Source organism: Leptodactylus fuscus, chromosome 2, assembly GCF_031893055.1.
Source record: "Leptodactylus fuscus isolate aLepFus1 chromosome 2, aLepFus1.hap2, whole genome shotgun sequence".
Classification (NCBI taxonomy): domain Eukaryota; kingdom Metazoa; phylum Chordata; class Amphibia; order Anura; family Leptodactylidae; genus Leptodactylus; species Leptodactylus fuscus.
In genome coordinates, this window is record NC_134266.1 from 214,914,180 (window position 1) to 214,931,806 (window position 17,627).

The 17,627-nt window shown below is 41.4% G+C and overlaps 1 protein-coding gene across 1 annotated transcript in view; it reads left to right on the plus strand.

The window, feature by feature from the left end:
- ITM2B (integral membrane protein 2B) overlaps positions 1–17,627 on the plus strand; it is a 34,342-nt gene that overhangs the window by 11,719 nt on the left and 4,996 nt on the right. The window contains exons 2-4 of the mRNA XM_075265535.1: positions 9,386–9,514; positions 16,396–16,596; positions 17,075–17,185. Of these exons, the coding sequence (XP_075121636.1) occupies positions 9,386–9,514; positions 16,396–16,596; positions 17,075–17,185 (441 nt within the window). The remainder of the gene's footprint in view (positions 1–9,385; positions 9,515–16,395; positions 16,597–17,074; positions 17,186–17,627) is intronic.

Sequence of the window (17,627 nt, forward strand, 5' to 3'; positions counted from 1 at the left end):
CTCCTGTATCCACGTCTAAGCAGACAGGTTAGAGTTACATGTTTGAGTGGCATATTTCTTTGACCACGTTACCACAAGAAATGCCAAGTTATAGGATGTGTTAGCTGTGATGGCCGCCATTCTGCACAGTTCATACTCCTGAAGCCACTAATGCCACTTACCAGTTCCATGCTTAGTGGGAACCATCTAGGAACCCATACACTATAGGAAGAACAGCGCCACATGCTGGGATGTCAGTGAAGCTAACCGGTCCTGCTTATAGCTTGTACAGGAATAGGGCGCAAGGAGCAACCACTGAACAGTAAGATGGGGCAAAGAGGGCATTTCAGCGCAGTATCCAACATTGCTGCCATTTTAATTTTCCTCTTCTTGCTTTTTCTTTGAATCCAGGTTCTGGTTTAGGTAGGTAACAGCCGTCGGGTAGTCACTGTTTTACCAGTTTTTTAGGAAGTCAGCGCCTTGGTGTTTTTCTGCATAATAAGCTATTTTAGGGTGACCAGTTCTTTGTGTACAGATTGCAGTTAAGTGTTTCCCTTTACTTTAGCCATTGTGTGTTGTTTCCTGTTAGATAAAGGTTTAGTCTTCCGTTCTGATTCCTGGTAAGTGTAGTGAGACGTTTATAGAGGTAATTGGAAGGTTACTGGCTGTATAATATAACGTTACACACCTTATCATTGGATGGGATTCCTTATTCACTAGTTTTATAAAGTAAAAACTTGCCATGTTTGTGATGATCACACAGGGACATGGCTTATTACATTATACCAATGGCTGGGGACTCACATCAAAGCTGTGTGTTGTAATAAGCAGGGTGTCCGTATGTCCATCTGTGACCACAACAAATCTGCATGTTCTCTACAGTGAAGTATCCTGTACAATGGTGACAAATTGAAATGATGAGAACCATAATGAATTATAACACATAATGGCAAAACTTTTCATTATACAATTAATAAACTTAATTTTCTGAAACACTTCTTTAAAGAGGTTGTCCAATCAGTCTATCTTTACTGAATTCCTTGGGGAAGGGGGCTTTTAGCTGCTGTGCCTAGGGTCTGGACTGGTTCCGATCCAAGGCCATGTGATTGGAACCGGCACTCAGACCCTGTGTTGTTCTGACTTGTTACCTGTACAATGGGGGCTGGAGGGACGAAGTGACTTGGGCGCATGGTGCTGGTACTGATCACTTGGCCCAGGGTCTGAACCAGTCTAAAACCTCTAAATGCTGAATCACTCTTTAAAGGGCCTCTATCAGCAAAATTATGCTGTATGAGACCCACATATGCGTGAAGGCTATTCAGGCACCACTAATGTTGTTTTAAACCTTAATCCTACCTTAGTGTGCACGCTGGGCGGTCGTGCACTGTCCGACTTCATCTTCTGGCACACTTACCTCTTCTTTCTTCTTCCAGCAACGTCCTCCTGTCCTGGCTCTTCCCCGCCTTGATCTTCTGTTCTTTCAGCGGGTTGTGTTCAAATCCCGCGTGTGCGCAGCAGCAATCCCTCCGGAGCGCTACTGCGCACGCACGGCGCCATTTTTGTTGTAGTTCTAAGTACCCCTTAGAACTGCGCTAGCATACTGCGCATGTGCAGTATGCTCGCGAACTTCTTCATTCCGGAAGAATTGAAGATGAAGGCGTGGAAGAGCCAAGACATGAGGACGTCGATGGAAGAAGAAAGAAGAGGAAGGCATGCCAGAAGAAGACGTCACATTACCATTGATATAATCCGTTGCTCTTTTTTCTTCTTCTTCTTCTTAGAAAAGTAATCAAACCTGATAGCAGAAATGTTCGTCATGATGTATACATTAGAGTGAATGGCGACAGTGGCAGATGGAGGAGGTTTCGCCTGCATTAGTCATTCTATCACCAGTAAAGTCTGTTGCAGCAGACTATAATAGTAGTGTGAATCTAACCTTAGTGCACTTATACTAACCACCAGGCCAGCTTGACAACGACATGTTACTCTGAAACGCTGCTGGAGTTTGCATCGGTAACACTAGAGTTTCAATAAACCTTGCGCTTGCATCATCTGAACTGTGTGCTGTGCTTGGACTTTCAATGCTACAGTCAGTATATGGAGGGATGTGACATGGGGTTGTGCATGATATCAGATATGCAGTTATCCCTACTGTATGTTTAGAAGCTTTGAACCTCACAAAATATTTGATATTCTTAGAGATTCCCTTTCACAAGACTCTGTCAGCTGTTCATTGGTGTTTTGTTTCTTAACTAGAGGTCATTGTATGGTGACTGTTATGATATATATCCAGACACAGTCCTCTGAGGTTAGGCTTCAGTAGTCTACTGCATTCAATCTGAATAGACACTAAAGAGCGATACATATGATAACGGATACCAGTGGAGCCCATCAGATCCCACTGACCATGATGGGGTGAGTTGGGTGTACCTAGGGCATAGCTGCATTTGCTAGAGCACCTGTTTTTAACTGTTCGTAACCAGAGGTACCTCCTCACATAATAAATTAAAAGTCTGGAAAAAACGTGGCTCATGTAGAGGGAGAAAGCAAGGGATCTGTGCTCATAGGGTAGTAGTGCGACACTCCAGTAATCTTTGGTCAGAATCCTTTTATTTAAGACAAACTAAAAACAGTGGCCAGCACAAAGCGTTTTGGGCTTATCCTGCGTTGCGATGGCCTTTGTTCTTATTTTGTCTTAAATAAAAGGATTCTGACCAAAGATTACTGGAGTGTGTCTTACTGCTACCCTGTGCGCGTAGATCCCTTGGTTTCTCCCTCTACATTACCTCTCCCCGTTCCGCCGGTGTTCACAAGGAGATTTTCAGCCACTCACCTGGAGTTTCTCGATTACATGTGAATGGTGCTGTTGTCGTGACCCATGACAACCCTAAAAGGTGAGAGGCCATCAGGGCTTATCTAAAAAAAATTGTCAATTGACCACTGATCATTCTACATACTACACTTAGTGGCGCTCGATGTCTCTTCTTTCTCTCTTTTCTTTCTTTTTTTCTGTACAAATACGTGGCTTGGGCAGACATTGTCATGCCTCAGCTGCATCATACACTTCATTTTATACAGATTAAATGGATTTTTTTTGTGTGTGAAAATGCTTCTATGTTCACTTTGCCAGTAACCGCCACTACAACAGCCTATAAGTGGTGTAAAGGAGATTTTGGTATAGTATACTCCTTATTTCACATTCCAGTTTCACTTTATTTTCTTTAGTGGGTTATTATTCTGCATTCTATTTTTCTAAGCGTACCGAGCTTTCAACACAACATTTGTAATAAAAATGTCAGCCTCATTGTCCGGTCATCCAAGCTTGAAGAGCATTGTCTGAGGCTTCTGAAATGTTGTTTTTCTCCTCCCTCTCTTCACAGCGCACCTTCAGTAACCTTCACAGACAATATTCCTTTCACCTGTATTTATGTGGACAGAAATGACAAGTGGGTTTTCAAATTATTGGGTATTTTCTAATGTTCTGAGTATTTATTTTTTTATTTTTTTTTATTTTTTTATATTTCTTGCTCTGTAATGTAACTTTCTTTGTAATAATTTTTTTTTTTTTTCAAAGGCTAGTAATTCCTTTATTTATGACATTATGATTTACGTTACCTAGGATAAAGGTCCTTGAGTTGTCCTCATGTGTACTGAGGATGTTCTGATCAGTTTGATCAGAGCATTGGACTCCTTGTGAGTGTAAATATATTTACTTATTGTGTGAAATCGCTCAGGTAGATGCTTGTAGCAGTGCAAGAAACTGGGACACAGACACTGGGTTGCACATTGCACACAGGTTCAGGCTTTATTCACTTGTAGTGCATACACTGCCTTTTCAAAGGCACAAAATAAACAAAACAAAACCCTTCTCGGCTGAGAACTAACTAAACATAGGAAAACTGTTCCCTGACTATACAGGAGCCTGGCTACCAGACTCCCACCTTGGCAACAACAATGGGTGGCACAGTACCTGCTGTGTAGATTGTTTGGACAGGTCATCTCTGTCAGTGTGGTGCCACCCTCCTAATCTTCACACACAGACTATTATCATGCCTTGATTACCCAGTTGACCTCCCCGGTGTGGGTCTTTACCATACACCCTTTAGCTGCATGGCTGGGACATTTATATATAATTTTATTTATTTTTTTAAACCCAGACACAGTCTTGAAGTAGGAATATTTGAGTGACTCTTCAGTCCATAAGGACCCGCTGGTTTAGTGTTCCAGATTTTACAACTCAAGGGTTAAGTAATCTCCTAAATGAACGGCCGCAAGTACAGCACCCATGGGGCTTGTCTTTCAGTTTCCTATAGAATTTTTTTTTCTCATTACTGTTTATTAAAAACTTCCAAAGCCAGTTTTACATAAATGTCATGTATTTTAATGATCTCAAATTTATTAAGGAAACTCCAATTTGATTCAGTTGCGATCCATTATTTATAGCATCTACATTGGGCTTCGGTGGCAATAGTGCCCAGCACTGGAATTTTAAAGGTTGCTGTCTCAGCTATCGCATGATACCAGAATCAGCACGGTGGCTCAGCGTTTAGCACTGTAGCCTTGCAATGCTGGAGTCCTGGATTTGAATCCTGCCAAGGACAACATCTACAAGGAGTTTGCAGGTTTTTCCCGTGTTTGCGTGAGTTTTCTCCGGGCACTCCAAAGACATACTGATAGGGAATGTTGGAACAGTGACTGACAATGTCTGTAAAATGCTACTTAATGTGATGGCGCTATAAAAGTTAAGGGAAAAAAAAATCAGGCTAGGTTCACATCTGCGCATGGGCCTCTGTCGTTCGGGTGAACCAGGGACCCAAACAATGGAGAGTCAGACCGCTAAAAAAAAAGGGGTTATTCACGGACCCAATAGACTATAATGCAGTCCAATGGTTTTCGTTCTTTTTTTTTTTTTTTCTTTAATATATACTGAAAACAGTGGAGAAAAAGGTCCTCTATGCAGCACTTTTCTCTCCAGTGATTTTCGGCACAGATGTGAACCAAGACTCGCTGTCCTAGGTGTTTAGTAAGCTTCTGCTATTTATAATGACTGTAATATCCACCCACCTCACCCCCATGCCGAGCAACTTCTGCATTTGTACAGTGTTGGCCAAAAGTATTGGCACCCCTGCAATTCTGTCAGATAATACTCATTTTCTTCCAGAAAATGATTGCAATCACAAATTCTTTGGTATTAATGTCTTCAATGGAAAACCACAAAAAGAATTGTGAAAAAGCCAAATTGGATATAATTCCACAGCAAACATAAAAAGGGGGAGGACAAAAGTATTGGCACTGTTTGAAAAATCATGCGATGCTTCTCTAATTTGTGTAATTAACAGCACCTGTTACTTACAAGGCTACAAGTCCATCTCCAAAGACCTGAATGTTCCTGTGTCTACCGTGTGCAGTGTCATCAAGAAGTTTAAAGCCCATGGCACTGTGGCTAACCTCCCTAGATGTGGACGGAAAAGAAAAATTGACAAGAGATTTCAACGCAAGATTGTGCGGATGTTGGATAAAGAACCTCGACTAACATCCAAACAAGTTCAAGCTGCCCTGCAGTCCGAGGGTACAACAGTGTCAACCCGTACTATCCGTCGGCGTCTGAAGGAAAAGGGACTGTATGGTAGGATACCCAGGAAGACCCCACTTCTTACCCAGAGACATAAAAAAGCCAGGCTAGAGTTTGCCAAAACTTACCTGAGAAAGCCAAATACGTTTTGGAAGAATGTTCTCTGCTCAGATGAGACAAAAGTAGAGCTTTTTGGGAAAAGGCATCAACATAGAGTTTACAGGAAAAAAAAAAAAGAGGCCTTTAAAGAAAAGAACACGGTCGCTACAGTCAAACATGGCGGAGGTTCTCTGATGTTTTGGGGTTGCTTTGCTGCCTCTGGCACTGGACTGCTTGACCGTGTGCATGGCATTATGAAGTCTGACGACTACCAACACATTGTGCAGCATAATGTAGGGCCCAGTGTGAGAAAGCTGGGTCTCCCTCAGAGGTCATGGGTCTTCCAGCAGGACGATGACCCAAAACACACTTCAAAAAGCACTAGAAAATGGTTTGAGAGAAAGCACTGGAGACTTGTAAAGTGGCCAGCAATGAGTCCAGACCTGAATCCCATAGAACACCTGTGGAGAGATCTCTTGATGGCAGTTTGGAGAAGGCCCCCTTCACATCTCAGGGACCTGGAGCAGTTTGCCAAAGAAGAATGGCCTAAAATTCCAGCAGAGCATTGTAAGAAACTCATTGATGGTTACCGGAAGCGGTTGTTCACAGTTATTGTGTCTAAAGGTTGTGCTACCAAGTATTAGGCTGAGGGTGCCAATACTTTTGTCCGGACCATTTTTTGAGTTTTGTGTAAAATGATCAATGATTTGACTTTTTTCATTGCAAGCAAAATAAATGAAGATATTAATACCAAAGAGTTTGTGCTTTCAATCATTTTCTGGAAGAAACTGAGTATTATCTGACAGAATTGCAGGGGTGCCAATTCTTATGGACAACACTGTATATACTGCTAATATTTAGTAAACTGTAAGGATCTATTCGGATCCTGTTTTTTTTTGTTTTTTTAAAGCATTAAAGGGATTCTATCATTAGCAACCCTTTTTACAGTAAATACATGTAGGAAAATCTTTAAGAAAGGCTATTCTTCTTTTACCTTTCTTATTCTGATCTGTGCCGCCGTTCCTTAGAAATATGTCCGTCCTTCTTTATGTAAATGAGTTTTCTGGTAGCGCTGTGGGCGTTCCCAGTACTGCTTAGAAACTCTCCAGCGACGGCCTGTCTTCTTCTGTAGAGCCTGTTCTTATTGTCAATCTTACTACGCTCTCAAATCACACAACGTGAGAATGCTTGTAGTTTCTTTCTCTTCTATTACAACATGAAACTGTTCCACTTCTTTTAATGTTGGGTTGTCATTATTGATGTAACTAAAAGGGGTTGCACAGAGTAAGAATAATAGTCCGTTGCCATTATGGAATTGCTAATGAACTGGTGAGAACAGCAGGGCCAGGTTTCTGCAATACTAGAGAGACTTCTTATAAGTTGAGGAGGCCTGGAAGAGCAGGGGAAAGAGGAAGATGCTGGTAGTCTTTCAGTATGAATTGTAGGACTCAAAGAAGGAAGTAAATCAGACGCACTGCAGTCCTGTTGGGATCAGCATGTAAAGAAATGCTTGTTTGGATAAGCCCTTTAAGGCTAAGGACCCATTGGACGCAGCCACTGCTTGATTCTTATAGCAGACTTCCTGTATAGTGGAACCGCCTGCAGCAAAAACCAGTCACAATGTGCTGCATTTTACCTCGACCTTTAGCTGCAATTGAAAACCTCGACCAACACAGCAGCAATTATTGGCGCAGCTTTTTTTTGTTTGTTTTTTCTTCCTTAGTGTTTGGATGAAGGTTGTTTAAAGAGGACCTCTCACTACCTCAACAAATTCCAGTTCTTAGCATCTGTTAATAGGCACCGCTTCACTTAATCCAGGAGTTTTCTCTCTATCCGCTCACCATTCCTAAGCAACAATCAGTTAGTTTTAGAGCCTAATTTCAGCTCTGTAATGTCAGAAGAGCTGTGTCGGGCAGGGGGTGTGAGTCAGAGCTCCAATCTCCGCCCTCCTGACACTACAGAGCCTAAATAGTATATCAGACACCACAACTAACAGCATTGATTTCTCAGGAATGGTGGGGACTTTACCAGAATCCATTGCACAGCGCCTATTAAAAGATGCAAAGAACTGGATTTGGTGAAGGTGGTAAAAGGTCCTTTTTATATCTGCTGCAATTCAACCTGTGTCTCCCTGTCCTATAGGTGATTTTATGCATCATTTTATTTGTTTATTTTTTTTTAGCCAAAATCAGGAGTGGATCCCAGAAAAATCAGCCTTTCTTTTATTTCTTCCGTTCCTTTCAAATCTACTTCTAACTTTGGCTCAATAAGCTTCATGTAAGGGTTCGTTCACATCTGCACTCGGGACTCTATTCTGCAGGTTTCCGTTTCCTGCACAAAACAGGACAGGAGATGGAAACCTGCAGTCATTTTTCAAACCTATTCATTTAAATGGGTTTGAAAAGTGTTCGACCGTGAGCGCCGGTGAGCGTTTTATGCTCTCCGCGGCTAAATTTTTTTTTTTTTTTTTTTAACTGGACACAGTGTCGAACATGCAGTACTGTGTCCGGTTTTTAAAAAAAAACAAAAAAAAAAAAAAACTGTTTCGCTGCGGAGAGCTCAAAACACTCACTGGCGCTCACGGCCGGACTCAGCATGACAGGTTTCCGTCTTCTGCCGGCAGAAGACAGAAACCTAATACGGAGTGCCGAATGCTGGTGTGAGCCCAGCGTAAAAGAGTAACAAAACCTTTGCTGAAAAAAAAATTGCTGTGTGTGAACCCTCTCTTACACCACAATTTATTTCCCAATACAAAACACGCTGGGGAAGTTAGAAGTGGAAAGCTACAAACGCGTTGTGCTCCTGGGAGCATTTGCTTTTCATTTCTATACCACGCCTTACTTGTGCAGTTGATCTCTGGGCCTATGTGACCTGTTTGATGACACTCCCTAGTTTAATGACCGCCATATATCGTTCCTCCCTATGTGTCATGGACTATTTCTGAATGCTGCACCTTTTCCTCTGCATATAATGAACCGATAAATGGAGTTTGATGCAGCACTTACTAAGATACGTACATATGTTTAGTTGTACATGGTTCAGGAGGCAAAAAAAATCTATTTTGTACACCGTGTACAGATTTAATGACACTTCGTAGTAAATCTCCAGGGTCGCTTTACTGCTACAAAGACATTTCAGGACTGCTTTTATGTTTACATTTATGTAAGAGTGATATAAAAAGTATTATCTTTCTTTCTTATAGTGATATTGTCAGAGCATGCATTAGGGTATATTTACACATGACAGATTTGTTGTAGAAATTTCTATAGCTGAGACATTTATCTGAGTGAGTCTTGTAGAAATCTTGGCCATTCCAACGAATGGAACAGATTTTCTATCCCAGAAATGTCTGCAATGTTCTGGTCTATTTGACCCTTAGGGTCAATTTGCTCAAAGGAGAAATTGCAGAAATTTCTGCATCAGTCTCATCCATTGGTGCTTGTAGAAATACCTGAGCTTGCTGCTAAAACAACTCCCAAATACAAATATGCCAACTGCACACAATCAATCGTACAGTCCCAAGGGGGTTCTGATTTTGATGGACATCCGAGCCCCTTCCGTGCTACATTGATTTCAGTGTGGGTATCATAACCCCCTAGACTGCACACTCGGTCTTGTGCATGAGGCTTTAATCCTGAACATGTGATTGGACACTGTTATGAGTATACATGTTTGGTGAATTTCCTGTGACTTTATTAATCCCTTAAACGTGACCTCTTTCTTTTTGTATTTCAGGAAGTGGAAGAAGTTGTACCACTTGGACAGCGGCGGGCCTGGTGCTGGTGCATGTGCTTTGGACTGGCCTTTATGCTGGCTGGCATTGTGTTGGGTGGAGCTTACCTTTACAGATATTTTGTTTCACAGGTAATTCTTTTGTTTTTCTTTGCAAAGTGTCCATAACATTTCCTACCAAGCAATGATAGAGAGAAGTGAACAGATTTGTTTCCAGTGTGTTCCAGAGTTGATATACATGCGTACATTTTGTGATCTTCAGCAGTAGTGCAGGGTTTCTCAAGCTGACCTTCCACATTAAAGAAGATTTCAGAAGGAAAGGCTGTAACACAGCAATGTACCCTGAGACATTCATAGAAAGAAGGATCAGGCCTGCTGGATTCTCCTCATTTGCCTGTAATATTAGCTGATTCCAAAGGTTTTTGGTAGATGCTATACCCCATTAAAAAACATGCCTGCTCCAGTCATGTATTTTTATTTTTTTTAAAAGCATGCATATTTATGTGGGTGCTGTTGATAGCCTACAAGTAACCAGGGAACCAGTAGGAATGATCTCTCCATTGTTTATCGCTCATTCTTATCCATCTGTATTCTGTATTACATTACTACATTAAATCTATTCTATATTACATTACTATATTAAATCTATTCTATATTACATTCCATATATTGGAATAAAAGTCATTAGATGACATAATTAAAAAATACAGCACTATGACTCTTCTACGGTAATGTGCTCTAAAGACAACATTTGAGTTACTGGTCGGTTATATTTTAGCATTTAATACAATTATTCCAAATTCTTTCACTAGTGTCTGTGTTGTCAAATAACTTAGAATGTGTCCCCTTTCACACAGCACCTTACAGCTGCAGCACAGCATGTGACCCAGCTTGAAGAGGTATGTTGAGACTTGACTATCCTGGTCTCCAGGTGCCTCTCTAGATAAGAAATCTAAAACTTTCTGATAACTGTCGGTTAATGACTTAGTGAATGGAGATGAGCGAGTACTATTCGAAACTCCCGTTTCGAATAGCATGCAGCCATAGGAATGAATGGAAGCGGCCGGCACGCTGACTTTGCCGGCGGCCGGCTGCTTAACCCCCTGCATGCCGGCTGCGTCCATTCATTCCTATGGGTGCGTGCTATTTGAAACGGGAGCTTCGAATAGTACTCGCTCATCTCTATTATTGAACATATCCAATTTGTGTGAGAGTGCAATCTTGCTGCTAAGAAAAAAAAAAAATTCTTTTAATGTGTATGTAAATGATCTGTAAGAGCACACTTCTTCGTCTGTGGCCGCCTGCTATGGGCATATTCAGTCTATGAAATACGCATCATATATCGGCTGTATTTCCCGGGCTGAATGCTGTCTGAAGCCCCAGTTCATCCTAGTCAGTTGTTGCTGTGTGTCAATGTTTCTCCATGATAGTGCTGCCTCATATTGAATTATGACTATAATGCTGTGAGACAGAGTCACTAGACCGTGTTCAGTCCAAGAAATGCATTCAATGTATTGTCCCTATTTCACAGGCTGAATATACCCAAGTTTGGCAGACACAGAGTTAAAGGGGTATTCCCACATCACATACTCAGCAGTCTTCACTGCTGTAAAATCTTCTTTCTTCCTGGTTTCTTGCATCATTTGGTGGGCGGGGTTTCACATGCAACCTGCCGTTTAGCTCCGCCCCCAAATTTGTGTGTAGCTCCGCCCACCCATATTGGACTATGAAGTACAGGCAGCAGCAACTCCATTCTGTGTTACATACAGAGATTGCCTTTCTCTGCCATAATGAACACAACTGAATTAGCTAGCCTGATAACTGGGAGAACAGAAGAAATGAAAGCAGCTCCTCTCCCCTATCTGCTAACAGGAAGCTAGGTCACATGGTGTAGACACAGGAATAGCTAGATATACAGGCTCGCTCCCTGCACTTAGCCCCTCCTCCCTCCCCCCTGAGAGCAGCAGATACATCACTTGACTCAGGAGCAGCTAGGTCAGGGCTGTGGCCACAAAGAATTGAATAAAGTAAGATAGTGGACAGACAAAGCAGTTCTGCTGAAGCAATGTATTTAGGAAAAGTCTTACGTCCACATTAACAAGCAGTATAGATAGGATCCTTGTGATGGGACAACCCCTTTAACCCCTTCCCGACATGCGCCGTAATAGTATGGCGCATGTCGGATCTGTAACTATGGCGACCGCCCGGGAGCCGGGCGGCCGCCATAGCCGCCAGGTGTCTACTGCTTTAAGCAGTAGACAACCGGCTCTAATGCCTCCGATCGGTCCCTGGACCGATCAGAGGCATTAACCCCTCCGGCGCCGCGGTCAAAGGCGCCGGAGGTGCCATTTTCCGGGCGGCGCATGGGCGCCGCCATTTTGCCCGGGATCGCCGGCTCCTGGAGCATGCTATGCAGCCTGCAAAAGAAAGGATGATTTTTTTAGCATTGTAATGCATTGCATTAGTGATCAGACCCCCTGGGGTTCAACACCCCTAGGGGGGTCTAATAAATGCAAAAAAATTTTTTTAAAAAAAGTATTAAAAGTTCAAATCACCGCCCTTTCCCTAGAACACATATAAAAGTAGTTAAAAACTGTGAAACATATACATGTTAGGTATCCCCACGTCCAAAATCACCCGCTCTACAAATCTATAAAAATATTTTTCCTGTTCGGTAAACGCCGTAGCGGGAAAAATAGTGCCAAACCGCCATTTTTTCACTGTTTTGATTCTGATAAAAATTTGAATAAAAAGTGATCAAAGCAATAACATTTCCCGAAAATGGTAGAACTAAAAAGTACACCCGGCCCCGCAAAAAAAACGCCCTATGCATCCCCGTACACTTACGTATAAAAAAGTTACGGCCGTCGGAATATGTCGACTTTTAGGGGTCAAAATGTAAATAAAACCATATAAATTTGGTATCCCTGGAACCGTACCAAAACACAGAATACAGGGGACATGTCATTTTGGCTGCACAGTGAACGCCGTAAAACCAAAGCCCGTAAGAAAGTCGCAGAAATGCATTTTTTCTTCAAATCCACCCATTCTGAATTTTTTTTCCTGCTTCCCAGTACATTATATAGAATAATTAATGGTAGCATCATGAAGAAAAATTTGTCCCGCAAAAATCAAGACCTCATATGGCTCTGGGAGCGGAGAAATAAAAAAGTTATGGGGTTTAGAAGGAGGGGAGTGAAAAACGAAAATCAAAAAATGCCATCGGCGGGAAGGGGTTAAGGAAAAGGTTTTTTGATTTTGTTCTATTTAATGCAGTTTTTAAAGCGTGAACACAAATATATTGACCATCTGTCCTCTATAGGGTCTCGCCCTTTATGGTCCACAACAAGTTTTGGCTTTAAAAACTACTTAACCACTTTAGTACCGGGCCAATTTGTTGTCCGGGACCACACACATTTTAGGTTTATTTTGTACGTGCGGTTTTGAGGGCTGTAACATTTTTCCCGTATGTCTCAGTCAACTAATTTTTGCGTCTTTTTTCGGGGACACGTAGGGCTTTATTTTTGTTTTTATTTTCGAATGTGTTTTAATTTTTTTTATATCCGGGAAAATATAAACAAAATAGGAGGGAAATTGTATCTGGTTTTCAATTTTTTTTTTTTTTTTTTTTTTTTTAATTTAATAACACTATAAAATAAGTGTCACTGAAAAACTTTATAAAATAGCTTTTCCTCTCCGTTACGGTAACTTTTATTTTGTATGGTGTCGTCAGGGGTGGGGCTATAACCTTTAACAACGGCGTTTTATTAGCGTATTTTTTTTTCTTTATTTTATTTACATTTTTTAAAAACTTTTATTTTTTTATTTTTATTTTTTCAGATTGTGTACCTATAAGGTGATAAGAGACCTTTGGGAACATCTGATCACTTTTTTTTGTATTGGAAGCTGATTTCCCCTGCAACTGAGGCTGGTACATTTAGCCTCAGTTGCAGGAGGAATACACCCTCCTGTATGCTGTATACACAGTAGGACCCAGCAGCTCTTGCAAGACACTGCTCCCGGCGGATAACATGACCACCGGGTCAGAGGGCGTGGCAGCGCCCATAGCCATGTATACAGCGCTCATTGAGCGCTGTATACACTTCGATCGAGAAGGCAGGGAAGGGAATAAACCTTCCCTGCCATCTCTCTGGGAGCTCCGGCTGAAGTTACTGCTGGCTCCCAGCTTCAGTAGCTGCACGATCTCCGTGCAGCTGCTGTGTTCTGACTGGACGTACTGGCACGTCCTGTCAGAACTAGGCAACCACTTCCCGAACGTTTATAGTCTATGGGCGGTCCAGAAGTGGTTAATAAAAAATTAACTGAATGTTTATTCACACAGAGGTGTTTTTTTTTTTTTTTTTTAAATTCTTTGTAACATGATCAAAACCTGATGTGGAAACCACTTCAAAAAAACCACAAGTGTTTTTCTAAACCAAAGTTGATTTTGGAACCTTTTTTATTTTTTCACTTTAGGCCAGGAGCCCCATGTTGCAAATGCCCAGCATTTTGATCACGGCAGAAAACCCTGCGAATTTCAGTACCTGCAAAGTGGATGGGATTTTGCCTAATCCCATCCACACACTGCACAAAAATATCTGAGCGGAAATGCTGCAATTTTAAAAACAGTCATGTCACCCATGTAAATTATACCCACGGAAACTCAGATGTTTTCTGTATAGGTATAATAGAGGCAGAAAGTTTGCAGAGGAAAACGCTGAAAAACACTGCAGAAAAATCTGTGATGCGTTTCTGCCTTAGGCTGAAGCCCCACATAGTGTAAACGTCGTGGCAAAAACTGCGGCGTTTTACTGTCTCTGCAAAGTTGAAATTGTAGCAAATCCCAACCACACAATGCAGAGAAATACCCGCATTGGAAATTTTTGGAAATCCCAGCATGTCCATTATATGTATGGAAACACTGGCAATTTCCCTATAGATATAACTGAAGCAAAAAGTCTGCAGACGAAACCTCTATGGACTTTCTCTGAAAAGCTCTGCGGGATAAACTGCGATGCATTTCGGCTGCGGTTTTTCCCACAGATAAGTTAATCTTTTAATATTCCCACCATGTGGAAGTTCAGTGTGTTACAGCAGCATAGATAATACAATATACAAATACAAAAGCTCCAAGGTAGCGGCATTGCAGAGACAGTAGGTACAGATAAAATAAATAAACTAGTAGAAGGGATATCCCAAATTAAGAATCTTTCATCTCTCTGTATGGAATGATCTCCTCTTAGCTCTGTGTTGGTTGTACAGCCTATTATAAGGCCTAATTAAAAAAGTTCGGCAGCTTTTTTTTTTTTTTTTTTTTTCTGGGGAGCCTCATCCTTTAGATCTCCTCCTATGCCAGATGCTGTGGCAGTGGACAGGTATCAGTAGTTACCTCAAATAAGGAGATGTGGATCTGCAACCCTGTTCACTGTATAGTGATGATTCTGGCTAACTGCATCGTCGTAGAGGCTGCTGATAGAGCTGTCCTGTACGGTGTCCAGGAGGTGTCAAACTCCCATAGATCATGTACGAACGACTTATCCTGTGTGGCTAGAAAATATCACACAGAAGCAAAAGAGAAAATGATTTTCTATTTTCTGGGAAAGTGTTTCATCGTGTGTATTTCCTAGAAAAGACCATTGTTCTAGCACACCATTATTCTTGTAAAGTGGTTTCTGTTTTACCTGATTTATCTCCTGCCTCCCTATTGTTTGCAGCTGTTTCCTTATAACACATATTTAGATCTGTACGAAAAATAAACAGGATCCTGTAGAAGAGTACAGTAGTGTGTTTTTTCCTCTTTTGTTTTATTTTAATAATAAAAAAACCAAGGTCCTAAATAAATATTGTCCAGGGCTGGGAACCAATCCCAAATTGTAATGGGCAAGGGCATGCTATTGACAAGAAGCTCATCTCCTGTATACTTTACTAAATACTTGCAGTCTTGGTGAAGGAACAATCTTGGATCATTATTTCTTAGATCTCTCCACTACCAGAAATTGTAGGAATAAATTGACAACTAGGTGTAACCAGTTGTAGAGATATTCCTGAACACCAAGGACTCCTTTGCACAACTGTGCTTCTGATCAGGAATTGCAGATTCACACTTGTGGATCAAAATATGAATACATGCTTTTCAATGGGCCTGTGCACACAGCTGTAGTTTTTGCAGCTGTGTGTATGTGCCATAGTGAAAAGCCATAAAATATGGAGCAGGTCCTATACCTGTCTGTGTTTGCGGTTCGTTACTTTCACTTCAGTATATGGGTTAGTGAAATGCACGGTTTAGTACTAGTTATTTTGCCTGGATTTTGACACAGAATCTGCATCAAAATCCGGGTCAAAAACCCGACTCCCCGGGACCACACGGTGGCTCAGTGGTTAGCACTGCAGCCTTGCAGCGCTGGGGTCCTGGTGTTCAAATCCCGCCAAGGACAAAAAACCATCTGCAAGGAGTTTGTATGTTCTCCCCGTGTTTGCATGGATTTCCATCCCATATTCCAAAAAGACATGCTGATAGGGAAAAATGTACATTGTGAGCCCTATGTGGGACTCACAATCTATATTAAAAGAAAAAAATAAATGCTGTGATTTCTAAAACCGTAGCATTTAAAAACCAAAACCCGACTCCCCATTGACTTCAATGAGCGCCACCCACTTCTTTTTTCCGCTAGGTGGTAGCGAAAAAAAGAAGCAATCTGCCCTACCTTGTTGCGGATTCCACGGCATGTTTTGAGACTGTCTGTTGAGAGATGATGCTGGGTTCAGTGACAGCCCAGATCCATACACTGGGGCGCAAAACCTTATCAACAGTGACGTGTGTGTGTGCGCGTGTATATTTCCACACACAACCACAACATTCTTGATGCTTTTAAAAATGTCTAACATGGTGTATTGCTTATTTTACTTTATAATATGTTAGATTGGTCAAATGTATGCTAAAAGGCCTATGTGAAATGGATCTAATGTTCCAGATTTATATACCCAGTAATATGTTTTGCTTACTTTTCTTGTAGCGTGGAGTATACTTTTGTGGAATAAGGTACACCGAGGATGACATGTCTCTCACTGAGCCTTATGCAGACTCTCGTGTCCGCTATCACTCATTTAAGGAGAGAATTCAGATTTTGGAAGAAGAGGAAGTTGAATTGATCAATGTACCTGTCCCTGAGTTTGCTGACAGCGATCCTGCTGACATTGTTCATGACTTTCACAGGGTAAGGTTTATGCTGCACTTTATGCTTAGGTTTTTACATAGTCAGCTATGTACGTTCTGTATTTGAGTAATATAATTGATGGTTCTTAAAGAGGCTGTCACTTTTATAGACACTTATCCACTATCCACAGGATAAGCAGAAGTGTCTGATGAATGGGACCCCCAGTCATTTTGAGAAAGGGGTTCCACAAGTGCTGCCAAGTGACTCATATGAATGGATTGCTGGTCCGCCTTTGTGGCTACCGCTCCATCCAATTCTTAGATTAGTTCTCATTTGAAGAACAGCTGCATAAGTGCTGCAGCCTCTTCACTGCTTACTTACCACAGCGCCCTAGGTTTGTATAGCGCTGTTCTTGATCTGGCAGTTCAACCATTAATGTGAATGACATGAATCTGCAAAAGGCCATTCCCCAGTGAGCATAAAATTACATGGTTTAATATTAATACCTATTTCCATCATTAATTCTTTGTCTCCTCAGAAACTCACTGCATACCTTGATCTCAGCCTGAACAAGTGCTATGTTATTCCTCTGAACACATCTGTTGTTATGCCACCGAAGAATTTCTTGGAACTTCTTATCAACATTAAGGTGATAATACTTGAAATGCTGGTAATATTTGCTTTATGTGCTACCTCTGTTTCCTTGCATGTGCTTACCACCAAGAAGAAAAAAGAAAAAATATAAAACATTTGTAAACAAAATATATTTAAAAAAAAAAAAAAAGAGGATCACACTAGTTCCCAATCTCCGTTTCCTGGTTTCCGTCTTCTGCCGACAGAAGATGGAATCTTGGCAGACAATGTCCGGCCGTGAGCGTTTTGTGCTGTCCACCACAAAATCGTTTTTTTAAATTTATTTTTAACCGGACACAAAGTCCTGTGTGTCTGACTTTGTGTCCGGTTATAAAAAAAAAAAAAATGTTTCGCCGCGGAGAGCACAAAACACTCACGGCCGGACACTTTCCAGGTTTTAAAAATGACTGCAGGTTTCTGGCAGGAAACGGAAACCTTCAAAACAGAGACTGGGCCGC